This window comes from Eretmochelys imbricata, chromosome 18 (assembly GCF_965152235.1).
Source record: "Eretmochelys imbricata isolate rEreImb1 chromosome 18, rEreImb1.hap1, whole genome shotgun sequence".
Lineage (NCBI taxonomy): Eukaryota > Metazoa > Chordata > Testudines > Cheloniidae > Eretmochelys > Eretmochelys imbricata.
This window is the reverse complement of record NC_135589.1, coordinates 3560222-3582518: the sequence shown is the minus strand read 5'-3', so window position 1 is coordinate 3582518 and position 22297 is coordinate 3560222. Positions and strand designations below refer to the sequence as shown.

Sequence of the window (22297 nt, the reverse complement as noted above, 5' to 3'; positions counted from 1 at the left end):
GCAGTCAGAGGGCAGGGAACAGGGGGGTTGGATGGGGCAGGAGTCCCAGGGGAGCCATCAGGGGGTGAGAAGCCGGGGGGCGGGGGGGGCGGGTTTGATAGGAGGCGGGGGCAGGGCCACACCTGGCTGTTTGGGGAGACACAGCCTCCCCTAACCAGCCCTCCATACAATTTTGGAAACCCGATGTGGCCCTGAGGCCAAAAAGTTTGCCCGCCCCAATCTAGAAACAAAGACTATAGGCCATACTCACAGGACATGAGACTATCTTGAGCAGCAGTGACTCTGAAAAAAATGTGGGGGTCTTGTTGGGCTGATTATCCACCATGAGCTCCCAGTGTGACTGTGTCCAAGAGAGCTAATACAACCCTGGGATGCATGAACAGGGGTATCTTGAGTAGGAGTAGAGAGGTTACTTCATCTGTTTTATTTTATTTGGCAATGGTGCGACTACTGGTAGAATATTTTGTCCAGTTCTGGTGCCCACAGTCCAAGAAAGATGTTGATAAAGAAGGTGCAGAGAAGAGTCACAAAAATGAATAAAGGGTTAGAAAATATGCTTTACTATGATAGACTCAAGGAGGTGAATCTAGTTAGCTTAACAAAGAGAAGGTTAAGGGATGACTTGATTGTCTGTAAGTACCTACCTGAGGAACAAATATGTAATAATGGCTCTTCAATTTAGCAGAGAAAGACCTTAGAATCCATTAAAGAAGACAGTCGCCTTTTGGGGGAAAAAATCACCTCTAGCTGAAAATGTTTAAGCCTATTATTGTTACAGGTAACACCTAAGATTGTTACAACTGAAAGATAACTGGAAAAAAAGAGTGTTTCTCCTCTATGCTTCATACATATGTCAAATTTTGTGTAAAATCGTTTTCATTTCTTATAGAAAGGACGAGTTTCTCCTTTTGTTTCTGTGGATCTTTCAAAAGCACCAACCAGAGGAGAGAGAAAAAAAATTAAAAGGAAAGTGACTAACGTCACCAGGGCAGATACGCAACTACTTTGAAAACAGATTTCAAATCAAGGGGGTCTTTGACATGGAGAAAAAAGGTAGTCCATTAAGAGCCTTGCTTGAAATCCTTCTTCAAAACATGACTGAGACTGAATATGGATGTGTCAGAATGGTCAGTTAACATGCTGAATGCTGAAGTCTGACTTAGCAGGGAAAGAGGAAGACAACCAGTTTAAAAAAACAAAAACAAAACAAAAAAAACCATTTTTCAAACCTCTCCATGGTCTAGGGTAAATAGAGCCTTTCAGTGCTCAATGAATCTAGAACAATTTAAAGATTAGGCTGTAAAAGTGATATACTGAGGAGACAACAGACCAAAAGCAGGTTAAGTAGCCTCTTCATAGTCACGAACACCTACTTTTTAAGGCACATTTTAAAGAAAAAAATGATAGGTTTTTTCAGCAACATGTAACTAGTATCCAAGCAGCTCACAACCCTCTTATGACGTAGGGAAGTATTACACACTTTCTACAGATGGACTGAGGTGCTGATTTACCAAAGGAAGTCTATTAGCAGAGCTAGGAACAGTCTTAACCACTAGATTACCCTTCCTCTCAAATCAGGAGAGACACCCATAAATTAACCCTGGGCCTCCTATGTGAAACTGTCACTGAATCTCCAATGCTGTACAACAGACTCATCCAGCCAACACAAGGTGTGTACCAGATAGGTGCACATTTATCTTCACATCAAAGTCCCAGAACTTATCTGCCTATGATTCACTATTACTTTGATGGAAACACTGGAGCTTGAAATTTATTTTTCCCCTCAAAAGACTAAATCCCATCCATCAAGCATTGTCTCTGTCTGCCACATGGAAGCAACTCCACCAGGTTTCCCAATCAGCTGTCTGTCACTAGCCATGACACTGCCAGCAGTGGAGAAGCACTTTACATATAGAATCCATTGAAAAGGGAAACCAACAAGGACTATACAATTCTAGTCCATTTCCCTGATGCTAGATTTGATGAGTTTCCTTAGAAGGAAGGAAAGACTAATCCTACCCAGGGTAAGTCAGGTTCCTTTTACATTTAGCTCACATACAATAGATCAGCAGGTGGAAGCTAACTAGGAACTTTAGCTTCCCTCTGTAGGCTTCCGGGTATGTAAATTTTTGTTCAGTGGCTGGGGCTGATTTAGTTAAAGAAAAAAATAGAACAAAAAAATAAAGATACAGTAGCAAATTAAAAAGAACAGGGAAGAGATGGGGCTGGGCAAATTAAAAAGAACAGGGAATTAAAAAGATAGAGAAGAGAAGAAAAAATTGGTGGACCTACAATTTTTTCCAAGAAGAATTACTGGGCAAGTTTAGAGATGCACAACGAAAGTATATTTGGGTCATACAAAAGACCACAAGTAAACAGTTTGTTTACTCCAGCTAACCACCAACAGTAATTTTGGTGAACAAGGTATTAGTACTCAGGGGATTAGTTACATTTAAGAGCTATTTATCCATCCCCTTTTCCCAAAGCCCTGGGAAAAACCAGTAACTACTCTATTTAATATTAAAGGAGTAGACAGTAGAACAGCAGCAATCTATGGTCACAAGAGGTGAGGCATGAAAGGCATCTTTACCCATTGATGGGAATGTCACAACACAATACCACCATCTCGCTCTTATATAACGCTTCTCATCCATGGATCTTTACAAGAGGTCAATCACATTATCCTTATTTTAATGATGGGGGAAAAAAATGACTTGCCCACCATCACCCAGCAGGCCACTAACAGAGCCAGGAACAGAACTCAACTCTTCCAGGCCAGTGCTTTATTCATTAGCCAACACTGCTTTATACTGGTCACGAATTTTAAACCTCATATTGGATAGCAGTAAAATTACCAGTGGATCCAATGTGCATGCATTTGGGACTCCTAAGTAAAGACCTGCTTGCTTCCATCTTCAGACATCATCAAGAAGTGCATTAGTAGAATTTTGGAAGAGGATGGAGCCCCTGAGGAAAAAAGCTTCCAGATGGTCTGAGACAAAAAGTGAGAGTTTCTTACAAATTGAACTACCATTTCTAGAATATATGGAAAGCAAGAAACAGAGCCCCAGGAAATATGGAAATTTCTCCTCCTGCAAAATTTTGAGTATGTAGTTTCTATTTCAATATCTGGAAGTAACAACTGATGGATGTTGAATTTCTGATACTGAATGAGTTCTTATCCAACGGTCAGTGCTGCATATAATTTAAAACAATGATCTTATCTTGCATTTTCTCAAAGCGTGCAAAAGGTAAGTAAAAGAATTGAAGTCCATGCCATGGATTACTGGGACAGTTGCCTCTAATTTCACTGCCATTGGTAAGAAAATAATCCCTGGACACACTGTTCAGCAAGAATGCACCAGAACCTGGTTAGCAGCATGCATACAGTTGTAAACAGGGTGGAATGATTTAAATCACAGATTTAAATCAAATTTAAAAATCAGCAAGCAGAAAACCTTGATTTAAATCTTTCTGGGAAACAGTGACTCTGGGGGGTGTGGTGAATGATCAGCTGAACATGGAACTGCCAATGTGACACTGTGGCCAAGAGCCAAAGTGACCCTAGGATGCATTAAAAGGGGAATCTTGAGGAGGAGCACAGAGATTATTTTACCTCTGTATTTGACACTGGAGAAGCCACTGCTGGAATACAGTGCCCAGTTTTGGTACCTACAATTCAATGAGGATGTTGATAAATTGGAGAGAGTTCAGACAAGTGCCACGAAAATGATTAAAGGATTAGAAAACATACCTGACAGTGACTGAGCTCCGAGTCTATCTACTGAGCTTAAACAAAGAGAAGGTTAAGGGGTGCCTTGCTTACAGTCTGTAAGCACCTACACAGGGAACAAATGTTTAATAATGGGCTCTTCAATCTAGCAGAAAAAGGTATAACATGATCCAAAGGCTGGAAGTTGAAGCTAGACAATTACAGCATAATTTTTTCCAATGGGGGTAATTAAAAACATTGGAACAATTTACAGACGGTCAAGGTGGATTCTCCATCACTGAATTTTTAAATAAAGGTTGGTTGTTTTCCTCAAAGATCTGCTCTAGGAATTATTTTGGGGGTGTTTATGACTTGCATTATACAGGAGGTCAGATCAGATGATCATAATGTTCTCTTTTGGCCTTGAAATCTGTGAACAACAAATTTGGGGTTAAGGCAAGATTCACAGAATACAGGAAACTGAGGTAAGGCTTCATACTCCAGATACTGGGCCAAGACAATGCATGGAACTGAGAAAAGCATGACATTTTGTATCTCATATCTTTCCCCACGCATGGAAGGCAGGGACATAAGATGCCAACTCAATTTTCAGCTTTCTGTGGATTCAAGTCAGATTAGTAATATTTTAACATAATTATGTGATTAAGAGCAAGCATGCCAAGATTTTAAATTACTAGGGTCTATGTAATTAAAGAAGCTGACCTACTCTCTAGGACCTCCACAGGATTTCCAATTTCATTGGCCTTAAATCACCACTGGCTTTAAAGTTAAACATGTTGGAGTTTTTGGTTGTTTTTTTTAAATAAAAAAACTGCTGCCACTGTTTATCTCCATTTCTGTGGATGGGGGTAATGTCTTAGAGTTGCCATTTCATTGTTAGTTGGTGACACATTAGACTTCTGGTGGGAGGCAGGCAAACAGCTCACCATAGGCTGCACAGGAAGGGAAAGACTTTCAAGACTGCTATAAGGTTATTAGCGTGGCGGGGAGGGGGAGGGAGAGCCGCAGCGGGGGGCGTGTGTTAATTTAACCTTCTTTAAAGGGAAGAAAACTGACCTTGGCAAAAAGTCTCTGCTTTCCCCAGTGATAAACTTAATCTTGTGTCCTAACCCACAAACAATCCAGATCACAGCTTCCTATTTAAACGTGCTCTTTAAATAATTAACACTACACTGCAGTTCCTCCAACACAGAACAAACCCCGGCATGAGATCCCTCTTCTAACCACAAAATCTCCATCCCCCTCTAGTTGGACTGCTTACTCTCCATGCTAGGATTTTCTTCATGTCTGAAGTTTCTTCAGAAACTTCCTTTCTGCTCAGCCATTTTGCATCCATACCAGCAGAAAGAGCACTCTCACCTTTTAACATGCCCTATTTAGCTGTACTCCACAGCTGTGAAGGAGGGGAAAAAATGAGTAGTGAACACAACTGTGAGAGATGTTTAGTGGACGATTCTCACCTGTGTAAGTGCAGAACACTCCACATATTTGACAGCCTTCAGGTCCCGGGCCAGTTTTTCAGCAGTCTCTGGAGTTATGGGCTTCTGCTTGTTCTTAGCAAGTTTCTCAATTGTTGAGGGGTCATCTCTGAGATCAATTTGGGTCCCAACAAGCAGGAAAGGGGTTTTTGGACAATGGTGAGTAATTTCAGGTACCCACTAAAGGGGACAAAGAACGTATTGTTACTATTCAAGTTCCTGAGGCAATTTCAAATGACATTGCCTAAAGCATTGCTACAGCTCCAGTTTTGGGTAGGAAGATATGACAAACCTTTTCTTTCACATTTTCAAATGAAGAAGGAGAGACCACTGAAAAACAAACCAGAAACACATCTGTCTGTGGATAGCTGAGGGGTCGCAATCTGTCATAATCTTCCTGTCCTAGAAAAAAAGAAAAACAGCAGCATTAAAAGGGGAGCCTTCAGAAGTCTCTCCTAGAGAAGGATTCTTTTAGTCAAATTACAAATGTTTATAGGATGTATTGGTGAAGAGTTGCATATCCAATTTGTATTCCAATAAAAAGACATTTTGCTTAACCTTAACCATAAGAGAATACCACTGGCCACTCCCACATAACGGGGCAGAAATCTAGTTATGTCAAATATGTTACAAGGCAAGCAAAATCAACAATTTATAGAAAGCATGGTCTTCACATCCAGTTCAACACAGCACATCACCACCACACTCAGAAGGAAATACCCCATCAAATCTACCTTAACTATGCCCTTGGAGTGATGCAAGCACAACATTTACAAAAAAGAATCAGAGAATCCCCATATATAACTAAGTTTCAAATCATAAGTATTTCAAACTCTAGAATTCTTTACTCTTGGTTGTACAGTTCTGCAAATTCTAGCTACAGCAGAGTCCACATACAAAGTTGCTTAAATTTGACAACAGCATGCTGGGAGTCATCTTTGTTCATTAAAAAGTCTTGTGCCACTAACGCACATTGTTCCCATGTAAAAAGCCTAAGCAAAAAATGAAGTTACAGAAATGATACAAAAAATGAAGTCAGAGTGGTGAGAAAATGTTGTTTTAATATCAGATGCAGATCACAGAATAAAGGCCTTATCAATTAAAGATAAAAGTGAAGCAGAGATGGAGACTATTTGATAATAGTGTTGTTACAGAAACTACAGATTTAAAGGGGAGTAGTTAGGATTATGAAGGATCAAAATCATATGATAGCACCACCTTAAATGCCTTAAGAAGGCCCAAGAAGGGCCTGGATGATGATGTGATCTAAAGGGATGCCACAAGGTTCACTTCTTCAAGGCTATGAGATGGTTCCTCCCTCTTTGCAGGGCACAGTTAGATTTTGCCTAACTCAATAGTTTGGTACTTAATCTTAAGTGATCAACATCTCTGCCTTTTCTTTTTAGAAAGATAAGGTGGGTGAGAGAAAATTTTTTTATTGGACCAACTTCTGTTGGTGAGAGACACAGGTTTCCAAGCTACAGAGAGCTCTTCCTCAGGACTGGGAAAGGTGCTAAGAGTATCACAGCTAAACAGAATATATTCTATCTGTTCAACCTTGTGACTACCTACGCTAAACTAAGGAAACATTTAAGGTGAGGTGGCCCGTTAACACCCCTTTAGTCATAGGACAAAAAGAGAGGTTTAATGGGTTACAGATTGTTGTAATAAACCATAAATCCAGAGTCTTTATTAAAATTATTACTTTTAGTGTCTAGCAAAGTTACAAATTTAAGCTCCTAGGCTAGTCTTTTGAAAGTGTTGTGCAGATTTAAAGAAGGATTTTAAGGAACAGTCAAGTGTGGAAAGGTACTGGATTCACAGATTGAGAGAGCAAAGTCACCTGTTTATCTCTAGATAGCTGCAGCACAGACAAGCAGCAACAAATGCATCCTCAGCAAATCAGTTCTAACACGGAACTTCCTCTAGTGGCAAAAAAAAGTGGTCTCCAAGGCCCATTCAATATTGAATTACTGATATTTAACAAGGACATCAGTTATACTGGGTTTTGTAACATGGACAAATAACGACTGCTGTTTGATGTTAACTATTTTCTGTACAATTGACCTAGCTTAGAGTTGAGCTGGTAAACAGCTCCAGTCTCTCTCATTAACATGCAGTCAAAGACTTGCTCTACAATTGTAAAATATTTATAGCATTAATGGCATCAACAAACTTTTCCCATAAACTGATCTAAATAAGAGAAGTCCTCATTTCCTTTTAGTGTTTCTAGTAATACAGAAACTTAACTGAAAAGGTCATTAATGTCCCCACTATTTGAATCTGAATCATTGTGTATTTTTGGAACTACTTCTCATTGCTCCCATCTATGCTGTTTGTGCTACATAGTTAAGGATCAATCAACAAATCTACTACATACTGTGCTGAAACTGTAGGTTCACGAAGAACAGAACTGGAAAGAGTCAGTTTGGCTTTGTTATATGGCAGCTTTCCCCTGGTTCTGAGTGTTTTGTTCCTATTTAGTCTATCTAAAAGACAGACAATGAGCAATCTCTTTGGGACAAGCACGGTCTTGGATAGCATCAAGTATCTTCACACTCATTCACCTCATAGTGACATAAAAATGCTGCTACTGGGTCAGACTAATGACCCATCTAGCTCAGTATCCTGTCTTCCAACAGTGTCCAATGCCAGGCGCTTCAGAACAAAACAGGCCATTGAGTGATCCATCCCCTGCTGTCCACTCCCAGCTTCTGACAATCAGAGGCTTGGGACACTCAGAGCATGGGTTTGCATCCTTAACCATCTTGGCTAATAGCCATTGATGGACCTATTCTTTTTTGAACCCAGTTAACACTTTTGGCCTCCACATGTATTTCACCTTCCATTTTGTTAACCAGTCACCCAGTTTAGTGAGATCACTTTGTAACTCTTCACTGTCTGATTTGGACTTCTCTTGAGTAATTTTGTATCATCTGCAAATTTTGCCACCTCAATGTTGACCCCTTTTTCCAGATCAAGAATTCTTTAGGCATTGGAATAGGGGCTAACAAAAGTTTTAAACAGTTTGAAAGTTGAACAAGAAGGGGATGGAATTTTTAGTCACTCTTGTATATAATAGCACCGATTGTCCAGTCACCCTAGAGCATTTCAGTGTAGACTTTACACTAGAAACTGAGGCTAAAACAAAAAACAAAACATTTTAAAATATAAAAGCTTTCTAGCCTTTATCCTCCATCAAAAAAACAGCCAAAACTGACCGACACCCACATTTATTTATTTGAAGGTCACCTTTAATGAATAATAATTCAAACATTGGGCATGTTATCCTGCCTATTTTGCTTCATGACAGATAAAGCCAGCATGACAGCTTGATGCCTAAACAGCAGCAAATTTTTGACTTTACAAATTCAGGTTTTATCTAGGCCAGAAGACAGGCTACTGAAAAAATTAGTAAAATTACTGTACCACATGGACTTGAGAATGAAAGTTATGCAACAAATAGGAAGGAATTTTAGTAAGGATTTTTAAGAACTTTTAACAACTCTTATTTAACTTCAATGGCTAGCATTTTGAAAAGAACCTACAGTTCAAGATTCAACACTCCCAGCTGTCTAATAAAGGTTTTTGTTCAAATATCTTCCAGTCATCTCAGGGTTTACCTAGACCAAGATGAGTTTTGTTTTTTAAAGGTGACAGTGAACATTTTAGAACTCTAATGTAGATAGGACTTTAAAAATATATTAAATTAAAAACTTTAAAGATACACCATTTATCCTAGTTTATGCAAGCCCCACCAGAGATCCTCCAGAAAAACCAGAGAAGAATGAATTGACATCTCTGGGGTGTTTTAAGATTTAAAAAAGGCAGAAAAAAGGAGTATAAAAGCCCATCAGGCTCTTTAGTTTGCATAAGATAAAGAAGGAAAAAGCTCAATTTTAAAAAAAAGTGTGTGTATACACACACATATACACACACACCCCCCTATCAAGTCACCTTTAAAAAATTGGAAAATTGTTATTAACTGATAAGTCTGCCATGATGGCTGGCAAGATAGACTGTTGCAAACTAGTATAGTTTTTTTCTTCAAGGAACTGATTGTGCATAACTAATACCTAAAATGTACCAAATGTTACGAGTTAGTATAAATACAGAAAAGTTAACATTCTCACCTGCAGTATCAAACAATCCTAGGGTATATGGCTCCCCACCAATCATCACTGTTACAGCATAGTTATCAAAAACCTGGAGGGGGGGAATGGGGGGGAGAAGCAAGAAACAAGTTTTGAATAAAAACAAGCCATTTTGTCCAATATGGGTTCTCCTACTCCCCTTTCAGATTCTCTCAGTTTGCTGCTCCAGAAATATTTAATTTTAAAACAGCATATCAACATGATTTTTCAAACTATGCTTTACATAATGGTCCCAGAGAAAAGAATAATTAAGTTGTCATAAAACAGTATGTCAATCTAACCTTTCATTTAAAAAAGTTAAGCCCATATAGATCAAAGAAATCCTTCCAACATGATTGGAGTATAAATTTATAAAGGGAAATCTACTTGAGCATGCAAACCTGAAACAGTATCTCAATGGAGTGACAACTCTGGAACACAATTTAAAATATCAATATTAACCATTTCACTTGCGATCATTTTAGCAGAATTAAGTTCATGAGTTCCTCCATTACTGCTGGATGTAGTAACAGATATCAGGGCACGAGTGCAACTGGGCAGCTAGTAGCTAACAAAGGAAGTGGGGCATTCAAAGCACTCCACTTCCAAAGAGTCACTGCTGCCCAAAATGGCAGGGAAATATACACCTTTCTTAATACCAGAAGCTCCAGTACCCACCCACCCTGCCCCTACACACGCCCATCCTTCCCTACCTTTCTGGGGACCAAAATATTTAATTACCCTATTCAGCTGCCAAAAATACCCATCTCCCCCAAGTCTACAATGTAGTTGCATATTTTCAACTATGAGCTTTGTGACAGTGAAATTCTAAAATTTGGGGAAAGCATAAACTAAGCTATGTCTATTAAGGGTTTGTGCCACATGACAAGGGACTTAATCATTTCTGGCCTCTGGAAAACTATTATTGCCCTGTGAACCTTTGTTCTCATGTTTATCTAATTTCATCCTTGTTGATCCCCCAACACTGACTAGCATTGCTGCAACCACAGCCAGTCTCCTCAGCTGCAGAAGATGTATAGTTTGAACTTTCTTTTCTTGACCACCAGCCCTATGTTAAGAGATTCCTAGCGATATTCCCATCCCCCCAAGATGGTGCCTATCATAGGAGACATCCTGCTAAAGGTCTGAACTGCGTGTGAACGCCCCACTTCCTTTGTCAGCAACTATCTGCCCAATTGCACTCCTGCCGTGATATCTGTTATTACATCCTTTCAAAAGGTTGGGAAATCTACCATTGAAAGAAAGGTATCTGATTTGAAGATATTTGAACCAGGTTCCCGATGAAGGAATGTTTCTTGGGCTACTGTGTGAACAAAAGACACTATTATAGCCACCACATTTTCGAAAAGGCCCAGGAAATTATAAGCAGCACCTTCATTCCCACAAAGGGGAAGTGGCCCTAGTTTTGGCTTTCTATAGTCTGATTTTTATCTATGGTGAAATGGAGTTTCTGTAATCTGAAGTGTTGGCAGATTCCTTCTTTGGGGTCAAGTACTATTCCCAGCTGAATTATGGTATGTGTAGGCATTGGGTGGTCAACAATTAAGCAGCATGCCACTGAGTATCCTCACAGTGAACTCCATAATTGTTTGTATGCTCTATAGTTGAAATACCTGATAAGTAGATCAACCAGACGTGGACAGATGAATATTCCCTGTACTCACGTTGCTGGTCATCATGGTGAATATTATGCACGTTGTCATAAGGCCCAGTGGGTAACACTTTCTACCGGATATCTCAGTAGAAGAGAAATCTGTAACCACTTCAAGAATAAACTTTGGGTATGGTTTAACACTTTGTCCTTTCACACCAGAATTATAGGGTGGGTCAGTTATCAGGGCTTGAAGTTCACCAAACCTTCTCACAGAAGTGATGGCTATTAAGAATGCTGCCTTGGATGACAGGCAGGAAAGAGCATTTTCCTAGTGGTTCCATCAGTTTTGTTAGCACTGAGTTTAAAAGTTCCAAAAAGAGGGATGACAGGTTCTTCTGCAATAGGAAAGCGTTTGAGACTTTTCAGGCATCAAAGTGATGGGATGAAAGAATGCTAACTCCATGTGCTGGAGCATGAGAACCTGATATGGCAGCCAGATTGATTTTGAAGGATGATAGGGGTACTGCAGCTGAATTAGTGACTTGTCCATGTTGAAAATTTCTTTCATGTGTTAGTGTAACTTTATTTTAGGTGGAATTCCTAGATTGTTGCAAGACTGCTTGAAATTGAAGAGAGTAAGCTAGCTCTGTGGAAGCCAGCTTCCTATGATACATGCTATCAAGTCTGGAAACTCCAAATTGGGATGGAGAACTTGATCATACCTCTGGAGTATAGGAGATCCTAAAACAGAGGAAGTTGATTAAATGTAAGCTCGTTGGGGCATGGATTGTCTCTGTTTGTACAGTGCTTAGCAATGGAGTCCTTGCCTCTAGGCCAAGAGTGGGGAATCGTTTTTGTATCGGGGCCATTGACCCAACAAAAATAAATAAAATAATAAAAAATAAAATAAAGATGGTGGGTCACACATGTTCAACTTACTTACCCGGCGGGGAGGGGGGGAGAATAGGAGGGAGGTGGAAGTAGAGGCTTGGAGCTTCCCCCCCTACCCACAGTGGGGCGAGCTGGCGCTCATGGCTCCAGCCCTGTAGGGGGACACCGAGACTCAGGGCTCCTCCCCCGGTGGTGGGGCAAGCTGGCGCTCACGGTTCCAGCCCCACAGAGAAGAGGCCAAAAGTCTCAGTGCCCCCAACCCCACGGGCTGGAGCATCAGTGCCCACCTGCGGGGCTGGAACTGCGAGTGCCGGCTGCCCTGAGCCTCCGTGTCACCCCGCTAGGTGAGTTGAACATGTGTGGCCCGCAGGCCAGATGAAAATGAACAAGGGGCCAGATCCGGCCCGCGGGCCACAGGTTCCCCACCCCTGCTCTAGGCATTAGCACAATACAAATAAAGGCATTAACAATTACCAGCACAGTTCCCGTGACTGCTCTATAAGGTTGGTCTGTCAGTGATGCCTGAGCCATCCTGAAGCCATGGAGACACTTGTTCTGTGTCAACATAACTTTTGAACAACCACAGGAGTGAGATGAGTTAGTAGGGGCGTTAGAGGAGGAAGTACCAGAGGAAGGTATTCACCGGCAATATTTTCCCTGAACAGAAGAAAGTATAACTTTGAATTTGCTATGGAAGCAAAGGGCTCTGCTTGACAATCCCTACCTGAAACAATCTCTGATTATTTCACACACCACTCATGCTTGCTTTGAATCTTTTCTGTCAAGTGCAATCCAACCACTAGGTGCATGTGATGGTCAAGATACCAGTGGGAAAAAATCAGGGCTTCTTTGCAGAGTATTTGGGAAAGACTTCTCTCGTGCTTGTTCTGAACGTTCACTGCCCTTGTGCTTCTGTCAGCATCTGAACAATTGGACCTTGAAGAGATGGCAGAAGTGACTTTAGGGCTGTCAAGGTTCCTTCCCCACTCTGAACTCTAGGGTACAGATGTGGGGAACTGCATGAAAGACCCCCTAAGCTTATTCTTACCCCCTTAGGTTAAAACCTTCCCCAAGGTACAAACTTTGCCTTGTCCTTGAACTGTATGCTGCCACCACCAAGCGTGTTAAACAAAGAACAGGGAAAGAGCCCACTTGGAGACGTCTTCCCCCAAAATATCCCCCCAAGCCCTACACCCCCTTTCCTGGGGAAGGCTTGATAAAAATCCTCACCAATTTGTACAGGTGAACACAGACCCAAACCCTTGGATCTTAAGAACAATCAGGTTCTTAAAAGAATTTTAATTAAAGAAAAGGTAAAAGAATCACCTCTGTAAAATCAGGATGGTAAAAACCTTACAGGGTAATCAGATTCAAAACATAGAGAATCCCTCTAGGCAAAACCTTAAGTTACAAAAAGACACAAAAACAGGAATATACATTCCACCCGGCACAGCTCATTTTACCATCCATTAAACAAAAGGAAATCTAACGCATTTCTAGCTAGCTTACTTACTAACTTAACAGGAGTTATAAGTCTGCATTCCTGATCTGTTCCCAGCAAAAGCATCACACAGATCCTTCGTTCCACCCCCCCCCTCCAGATTTGAAAGTATCTTGTCTCCTCATTGGTAATTTAGGTGCGAGCGAGGTTATCTTAGCTTCTTAACCCTTTACGGGTGAAAGGGTTTTGCCTCTGGCCAGGAAGGATTTTATAGCACTGTATACAGATAGGTGGTTACCCTTCCCTTTATTTTTATGACAAGGACCCAAACAAATACCTCTGCATTCCGGCGCATTTACGTGACCATGGACTTCTTGTTTGTGTAAATGGGCTCCTAGCCCAGTTTGGAAGTATCTGTGGTGATAACTGCTAAGGAAGCTAGTGGGCTGAAGGAAACTTTCATTACATTGTCCCTGGGCACCCACCATCTGAGCAGTTTTAGGATATGAAGAATTGGTGGAGAGAGTGTCTAAAGTGTCCATTTTTAGGGTGTGATTTAGGACACCCAGTGTGATAGAGGCCTCATGTGTAGGTGACTATTTATAGTCATGTGAACAAAGACACCAATCTGAGGAAAAACACTGTTCCCTGACAGGGTTTCTTTAAGACAGACATGGCTTTTCAGATCTTGCTTCTGCCAGAGTTGGATCCAGAACTGCTCCTCCTCATAGGATATCCTCCAGTATAAAACAAGCATACTATTTGTTTATTTACAGACCAAGAGTCTGCAACAGAGGATGTCAACCTAGAAGTATGCATGCATGCGCCTGGCTGAATCATGCTTGAATGAGCCAAAGTAGAGTAAGACAAGTAATTACCACAGCTAAGCACTTTGAACATCTCTGGTGCCATGGATAGATCAAAGGATTGCCCTCTGTACCAACAGTAACTTTCTCCCCAACAGTCAGATATTTCCAGTGCAACTGTCAGATGGCTATGTAGAGCAGGGGTGGACAAACTATGACCCACGAGCCACATCCGGCCTGTCCGACCTTTTAATCTGTCCCTCAAGGTCCACGCCAGCACTCCCGCTCTACCCGCCCAGTGCTCCAGCTGGGGAGTGGTCAGGGGTTTCCCCCACTCCAGCTGCCCGACACTCCTGCGTTATGGGCATGAGAACACGCATGTTACTCTGGCTACACAACCCAAACACACCTCATGCACCATCGGAGCCTGGAACATGCAAGCCCAGGTGCCTGCTACTTGTTGGCTTAGGTGACTTTCCTAGCACCCAGAGGCTATTTGATTGTGGGCTGTTGAGACCTATGTGGGAGGAGACTTCTGACAGCAGGCGGCTGGTGAATCTCAATAACTGGAAGCTGACGCCCAACAAATCCAAAGCCAGGGTAACATATAATTTGTGTTCAGACAGGAGCAAAATTATGTAGTAAAATCAACAGCCCAGTAATGTAATTGTATAACAGCGCATTGTTCAACATTTTTTTAAATAGTGTTGATTTTGAAACAAACTTGTGTTTTCCCTGTCTGAACATGAATTATTAATTTTGTGAACATTTATGGCCCACCATACAATTTCCATACCCAGATATGGCCCTCAGGCTAAAAAGTTTGCCCACCCCTGATGTAGAGGCTAGTATTTTGTTTAGATGAAGATCTGCACAGCCAGCTTAGGAAAGGGTAGGGATGACTGTTCAACCTCAGCATCCTGAACTTGAGGGACTTGATGAATCTGTTTCATCTCAGATTCAGGTAGGCCTTCTACCATCTTTGGTATCAGCAAGCACCTGAGGTAGAATCCTACCCCATTACTCCCTCTCCCACAGATACCCCTCGAGGAACTGTCTCCATAGCTCCTTTTTTGCAAGGGTACTCTCAGATGTGGTGAATATCTTGGACTTCTTTGCATTATTCCCCTTTCTTCCATTGCTGACCGGGCTCTAGGAAGAGGGAAATGATGGAAGCTGAGGAGATGGAATAGAGTGAAAGAGAAAGGGGATCCACCACACTGGTGTAGTGACAATGCAGTAGTTTCAGATGAAGGCCTTGTCTATACTGGGGTTTTCACTATTGCAGCTACTTGAATGGCTCGTGTGGTCCAGAAGTGCAAACCATTACTTGCACCAGTGTAGCTAACAGGGGGTAAGCTGAAAGTGTGAGTTCACAGCAAACACCAGTGCCTAAAAACCCAAGTGTATGCAAAAAGTGGCAATCCCCCTTCTCTTTCACTCTACTCTAAGTAGTCAATAGACAGAATGCTGGCCAAATCTGGACCACTAGATGCTTTAGAATGGACTTTAAAATCTTTTTTTACTTATACTTATTGCTATTCTCTGGAGTCTGGACCTTCACTAGACCCTCACCAAGAAATTTGGACCTTGACAAAAAATTGACTATCCCTGCTCTACTCTGTCTTGTCAGATTGCTTTATACTTCCTTCTCCCTGAGCACAACCAACAAAAGGGGATCTCAATTTTTTTTGTGCTAGAATAATAAGACTGACTTAATGAGTCATGTCTAGCCAGTCACTCTCTACTCTTATTGGTGTATTGGGAGGGGGGGTGTGGGGGGGGAACGAAGGGTGAGAAGAGACTTACTGTCCATCATAACTACAATCATCCCAGATTCTACCGCTGAGGTAACAAATACCAGTGGGGATAAGAAAGTATATTTCAACAATCCCACACAGAACCCTTAGGTGCTTTTAAAGTTTCCCTGCCAGGAATCACAACTGGTCATTTAACAGTGTTGCAAGGACCACAGCAGAAAATAGCCTTGCAGGCCCTCAGTTAAGTTTCTTTTTCAGCTATAAATGCCTTTGAGACATTAAGGCTGGCTGACAAATGGATGAATCATTTCCATTTTAGAAACAGTACTGGCTGTTGTATTTCTATATTTTTTGCCTGTGTTCTTTTATTACTTTGAGCATTAGCAATAAAAATGAAAGTCACTGTCCACTAACAGGAGTTTGAAATAAGCCTCTGTGCATTCACACTATAGGGAGATGGCCCTGTAGAGTTGCAGGCCAATGGAATATTCCAGCATCAGTGCTTGTTCGGGCTCCTGCAAGCAGACCCTACCCACTTTCAGACTGAACATTCTGCATTCAAGGCTAGAAAAGGGGATGTAACAACAGCCAAAGTTCCTTCCACCTGAACCTCAAAGTTTGAGAATAACAGAACGCCAAGGAAGAAGGGAAGATGGCCAGTATGAACATGCAGAAGCCTATCTTGACCACCACCAGCTCCTAAGTAACTTTTGTTTCCTCAAGGTCACTTAGCTTACAATAATTTAGCAAGTAGTGCTATCCTTCCCCAGAAAGGTGGGCTTAGGAGTACTAGACCGAATACTGCTCTCAAACGTGGATAATAACTTGAGGCTTAGTGGAAGGCGTAAGGCTTATTAAGAGCATGTATTGAGTTCCACGTAGAAGCCCTACAGATTTCTATAATGGGAATACACTGTAGGCAAGCCCCTGATCCCACAGAGTTACCAAAAGAAACTACAGCATTTGCTCAAGAAACTCCCTGAAAAAGCACAAGATCAAATCTGCACAGACATACCCCTGGAACCCCGACCTGAGATATTCTATCTACTACCCAAGATCCATAAACCTGGAAATCCTGGGCACCCCATCATCTCACGCATTGGCACCCTGACAGCAGGATTGTCTGGCTATGTAGATTCCCTCCTCAGGCCCTACGCTACCAGCACTCTCAGCTACCTTCGAGACACCACTGACTTCCTCAGGAAACTACAATCCATCGGTGATCTCCCTGATGACACCATCCTGGCCACTATGGATGTAGAAGCCCTCTACACCAACATTCTACACAAAGATGGACTACAAGCCATCAAGAACACTATCCCCGATAATGTCACGGCTAACCTGGTGGCTAAACTTTGTGACTTTGTCCTCACCCATAACTATTTTACATTTGGGGACCATGTATACCTTCAGCTCAGCGGCACTGCTATGGGTACCCGCATGGCCCCACAGTATGCCAACATTTTTATGGCTGACTTAGAACAACGCTTCCTCAGCTCTCGTCCCCTAATACTCTACTTGCGCTACATTCATAGAATCATAGAATATCGAGGTTAGAGGGGACCTCAGGAGGTCATCTAGTCCAACCCCCTGCTCAAAGCAGGACCAATCCCCAATTAAATCATCCCAGCCAGGGCTTTGTCAAGCCTGACCTTAAAAACTTCTAAGGAAGGAGATTCTACCACCTCCCTAGGTAACGCATTCCAGTGTTTCACCACCCTCTTAGTGAAAAAGTTTTTCCTAATATCCAACCTAAACCTCCCCCACTGTAACTTGAGACCATTACTCCTTGTCCTGTCCTCTTCTACCACTGAGAATAGTCTAGAACCATCCTCTCTGGAACCACCTCTCAGGTAGTTGAAAGCAGCTATCAAATCCCACCTCATTCTTCTCTTCTGCAGACTAAACAATCCCAGTTCCCTCAGCCTCTCCTCAGAAGTCATGTGTTCCAGACCCCTAATCATTTTTGTTGCCCTTCGCTGCACTCTCTCCAATTTATCCACATCCTTCTTGTAGTGTGGGGCCCAAAACTGGACACAGTACTCCAGATGAGGCCTCACCAATGTCGAATAGAGGGGGACGATCACATCCCTCGATCTGCTCACTATGCCCCTACTTATACATCCCAAAATGCCATTGACCTTCTTGGTAACAAGGGCACACTGCTGACTCATATCCAGCTTCTTGTCCACTGTCACCCCAGGTCCTTTTCCGCAGAACTGCTGCCTAGCCATTCGGTCCCTAGTCTGTAGCTGTGCATTGGGTTGTTCTTCCGTCCTAAGTGCAGGACCCTGCACTTATCCTTATTGAACCTCATCAGATTTCTTTTGGCCCAATCCTCTAATTTGTCTAGGTCCCTCTGTATCCTATCCCTGCCCTTCAACTTATCTACCACTCCTCCCAGTTTAGTATCATTCGCAAATTTGCTGAGAGTGCAATCCACACCATCCTCCAGATCATTTAATGAAGATATTGAACAAAACCGGCCCCAGGACCGACCCCTGGGGCACTCCACTTGACACCGGCTGCCAACTAGACATGGAGCCATTGATCACTACCCGTTGAGCCCGACAATCTAGCCAACTTTCTACCCACCTTATAGTGCATTCATCCAGCCCATACTTCTTTAACTTGCTGACAAGAATACTGTGGGAGACCGTGTCAAAAGCTTTGCTAAAGTCAAGAAACAATACATCCACTGCTTTCCCTTCATCCACAGAACCAGTAATCTCATCATAGAAGGCGATTAGATTAGTCAGGCATGACCTTCCCTTGGTGAATCCATGCTGACTGTTCCTGATCACTTTCCTCTCATGTAAGTGCTTCAGGACTGATTCCTTGAGGACCTGCTCCATGATTTTTCCGAGGACTGAGGTGAGGCTGACTGGCCTGTAGTTCCCAGGATCATCCTCCTTCCCTTTTTTAAAGATGGGCACTACATTAGCCTTTTTCCAGTCATCCGGGACTTCCCCCGTTCGCCATGAGTTTTCAAAGATAATGGCCAATGGCTCTGCAATCACAGCCGCCAATTCCTTTAGCACTCTCGGATGCAACTCGTCCGGCCCCATGGACTTGTGCACATCCAGCTTTTCTAAATAGTCCCGAACCACCTCTTTCTCCACAGAGGGCTGGCCATCTATTCCCCATGTTGTGATGCCCAGCGCAGCAGTCTGGGAGCTGACCTTGTTTGTGAAGACAGAGGCAAAAAAAGCATTGAGTACATTAGCTTTTTCCACATCCTCTGTCACTAGGTTGCCTCCCTCATTCAGTAAGGGGCCCACACTTTCCTTGACTTTCTTCTTGTTGCCAACATACCTGAAGAAACCCTTCTTGTTACTCTTGACATCTCTTGCTAGCTGTAGCTCCAGGTGCTATTTGGCCCTCCTGATTTCATTCCTACATGCCCGAGCAGTATTTTTATACTCTTCCCTGGTCATATGTCCAACCTTCCACTTCTTGTAAGCTTCTTTTTTATGTTTAAGATCCGCTAGGATTTCACCGTTAAGCCAAGCTGGTCGCCTGCCATATTTACTATTCTTTCGACTCATCGGGATGGTTTGTCCCTGTGACCTCAACAGGGATTCCTTGAAATACAGCCAGCTCTCCTGGATTCCTTTCCCCTTCATGTTAGTCCCCCAGGGGATCCTACCCATCCGTTCCCTGAGGGAGTCGAAGTCTGCTTTTCCAGGGTCCGTATCCTGCTGCTTACCTTTCTTCCCTGTGTCAGGATCCTGAACTCAACCAACTCATGGTCACTGCCTCCCAGATTCCCATCCACTTTTGCTTTCCCTACCAATTCTTCCCAGTTTGTGAGCACCAGGTCAAGAAAAGCTCCCCCCCTAGTTGGCTCCTCCAGCACTTGCACCAGGAAATTGTCCTCTACACTTTTCAAAAACTTCCTGGATTGTCTATGCACCGCTGTATTGCTCTCCCAGCAGATACCAGGAAAATTAAAGTCCCCCATGAGAACCAGGGCGTGCGATCTAGTAGCTTCTGCGAGCTGCCGGAAGAAAGCCTCATCCACCTCATCCCCCTGGTCCGGTGGTCTATAGCAGACTTCCACCACTACATCACTCTTGTTGCTCACACTTCTAAACTTAGTCCAGAGACACTCAGGTTTTTCTGCAGTTTCGTACCGGAGCTCTGAGCAGTCATACTGCTCCCTTACATATAGTGCTACTCCCCCACCTTTTCTGCCCTGCCTGTCCTTCCTGAACAGTTTATAACCATCCATGACAGTACTCCAGTCATGTGAGTTATCCCACCAAGTCTCTGTTATTCCAATCACATCATAATTCCTTGACATCACCAGGACCTCCAGTTCTCCTTGCTTGTTTCCAAGGCTTTGTGCATTCGTAAATAAGCACTTGAGATAACCTGCTGATCGCCCCTCATTCTCAGTATGAGGCAGGAGCCCTCCCCTCACAGACATTCCTGCCTGTGCTTCCTCCTGGTATCCCGCTTTCCCACTTACCTCAGGGCTTTGGTCTCCTTCCCCTGGTGAACCTAGTTTAAAGTCCTCCTCACTAGGTTAGCCAGCCTGCTCGCAAAGATGCTCTTCCCTCTCTTCGTAAGGTGGAGCCCGTCTCTGCCCAGCACTCCTCCTTCATGGAACACCATCCCATGGTCAAAGAATCCAAAGGCTTCTCTCCGACACCACCTGCGCAGCCATTCGTTGACTTCCACAATTCGACGGTCCCTACCCAGGCCTTTTCCTTCCACGGGGAGGATGGACGAGAACACCACTTGCGCCTCAAACTCCTTGATCTTTCTTCCCAGCGCCACGTAGTCCACAGTGATCCGCTCAAGGTCATTCTTGGCAGTATCATTGGTGCCCACATTGATGACATCATCATCTGGACCCATGGAAAAGAAGCCCTTGAGGAATTCCACCATGATTTCAACAATTTCTATCCCACCATCAACCTCAGCCTGGTCCAGTCCACAAAAGAGATCCACTTCCTGGACACTATAGTGCTAATAAATGATGGTCACATAAACACCACCCTATACCGGAAACCTACTGACCACTATTCCTACTTCCATGCCTCCAGCTTCCATCCAGGACACACCACACGATCCATTGTCTACAGCAAAGCTCTGCGATACAACCACATCTGTTCCAACCCCTCAGACAGAGAAACACCTACAAGATCTCTATCAAGCATTCTTACAACTACAATACCCACCTGCGGAAGTGAAGAAACAAATTGAAAGAGCCAGAAGAGTTCCCAGAAGTCACCTACTACAGGACAGGCCTAACAAAGAAAATAACAGAACGCCACTAGCCGTCACTTTCAGCCCCCAACTAAAACCCATCCAACGCATTATCAAGGATCTACAACCTATCCTGAAAGATGACCCAACACTCTCACAAATCTTGGGAGACAGGCCAGTCCTTGCCTACAGATAGCCCCCCAACCTGAAGCGAATACTCACCAGCAACCACATACCACACAACAGAACCACTAACCCAGGAACCTATCCTTGCAACAAAGCCCGTTGCCAACTGTGCCCACATATCTATTCAGGGGACACCATCACAGGGCCTAATAACATCAGCCACGCTATCAGAGGCTCGTTCACCTGCACATCCACCAATGTGATATATGCCATCATGTGCCAGCAATGCCTCTCTGCCATGTACATTGGGCAAACTGGACAGTCTCTACGTAAAAGAATAAATGGACACAAATCAGATGTCAAGAATTATAACATTCAAAAACCAGTCGGAGAACACTTCAATCTCTCTGGTCACTCGATTTCTGATCTCAAAGTGACTATCCTTCAACAAAAAAAAATTCGAAAACAGACTCCAACGAGAGACTGCTGAATTGGAATGAATTTGCAAATTGGATACAATTAATTTATTTGAATAGAGACTGGGAATGGTTGAGTCATTATAAAAAGTAACCTATCTCCCCTTGCTTATTCCTCTCCCACCCCCACTGTTCCTCAGATGTTCTTGTTAAACCCTGGATTTGTGCTGGAAATGGCCCATCTTGATTATCAAACACATTGTAAGGAGAGTGATCACTTTAGATAAGCTATTACCAGCAGGAGAGTGGGGGAGGGGGAGAGGGAGGGGAAAGAAAACCTTTTGTAGTGATAAACACCCATTTTTTCATGGTTTGTGTGTATAAAAACCATCTTCTGTATTTCCACAGTATGAATCCGATGAAGTGAGCTGTAGCTCACGAAAGCTTATGCTCAAATAAATTGGTTAGTCTCTAAGGTGCCACAAGTACTCCTTTTCTTTTTGCGAATACAGACTCTGATTCACTTGACACGCACTGAAATAAATTTCCCTTATCACCGTATGCAATGAAGGACGTTGAATTTTTAAGGGTAGAAAGCACTCTTTACATGTGCTGCAAATAGTTGTAGAAGCAATTACATGTACCCCTAGGGGTACGCAGAGGTCTTCCAAGGGGTACATC

At 42.9% G+C, this 22297-nt stretch overlaps 1 protein-coding gene across 2 annotated transcripts in view; it reads right to left on the bottom strand.

The window, feature by feature from the left end:
- Positions 1-22297, bottom strand: part of CDC42 (cell division cycle 42) — a 50403-nt gene that overhangs the window by 5458 nt on the left and 22648 nt on the right. For both annotated transcript variants that reach the window (XM_077837109.1, XM_077837110.1), the window contains exons 3-5: positions 9345-9417; positions 5504-5613; positions 5194-5391 (exon numbers count right to left, since the gene is read on the bottom strand). In XM_077837109.1, coding sequence (XP_077693235.1) covers positions 5194-5391; positions 5504-5613; positions 9345-9417 — 381 coding nt within the window. The remainder of the gene's footprint in view (positions 1-5193; positions 5392-5503; positions 5614-9344; positions 9418-22297) is intronic.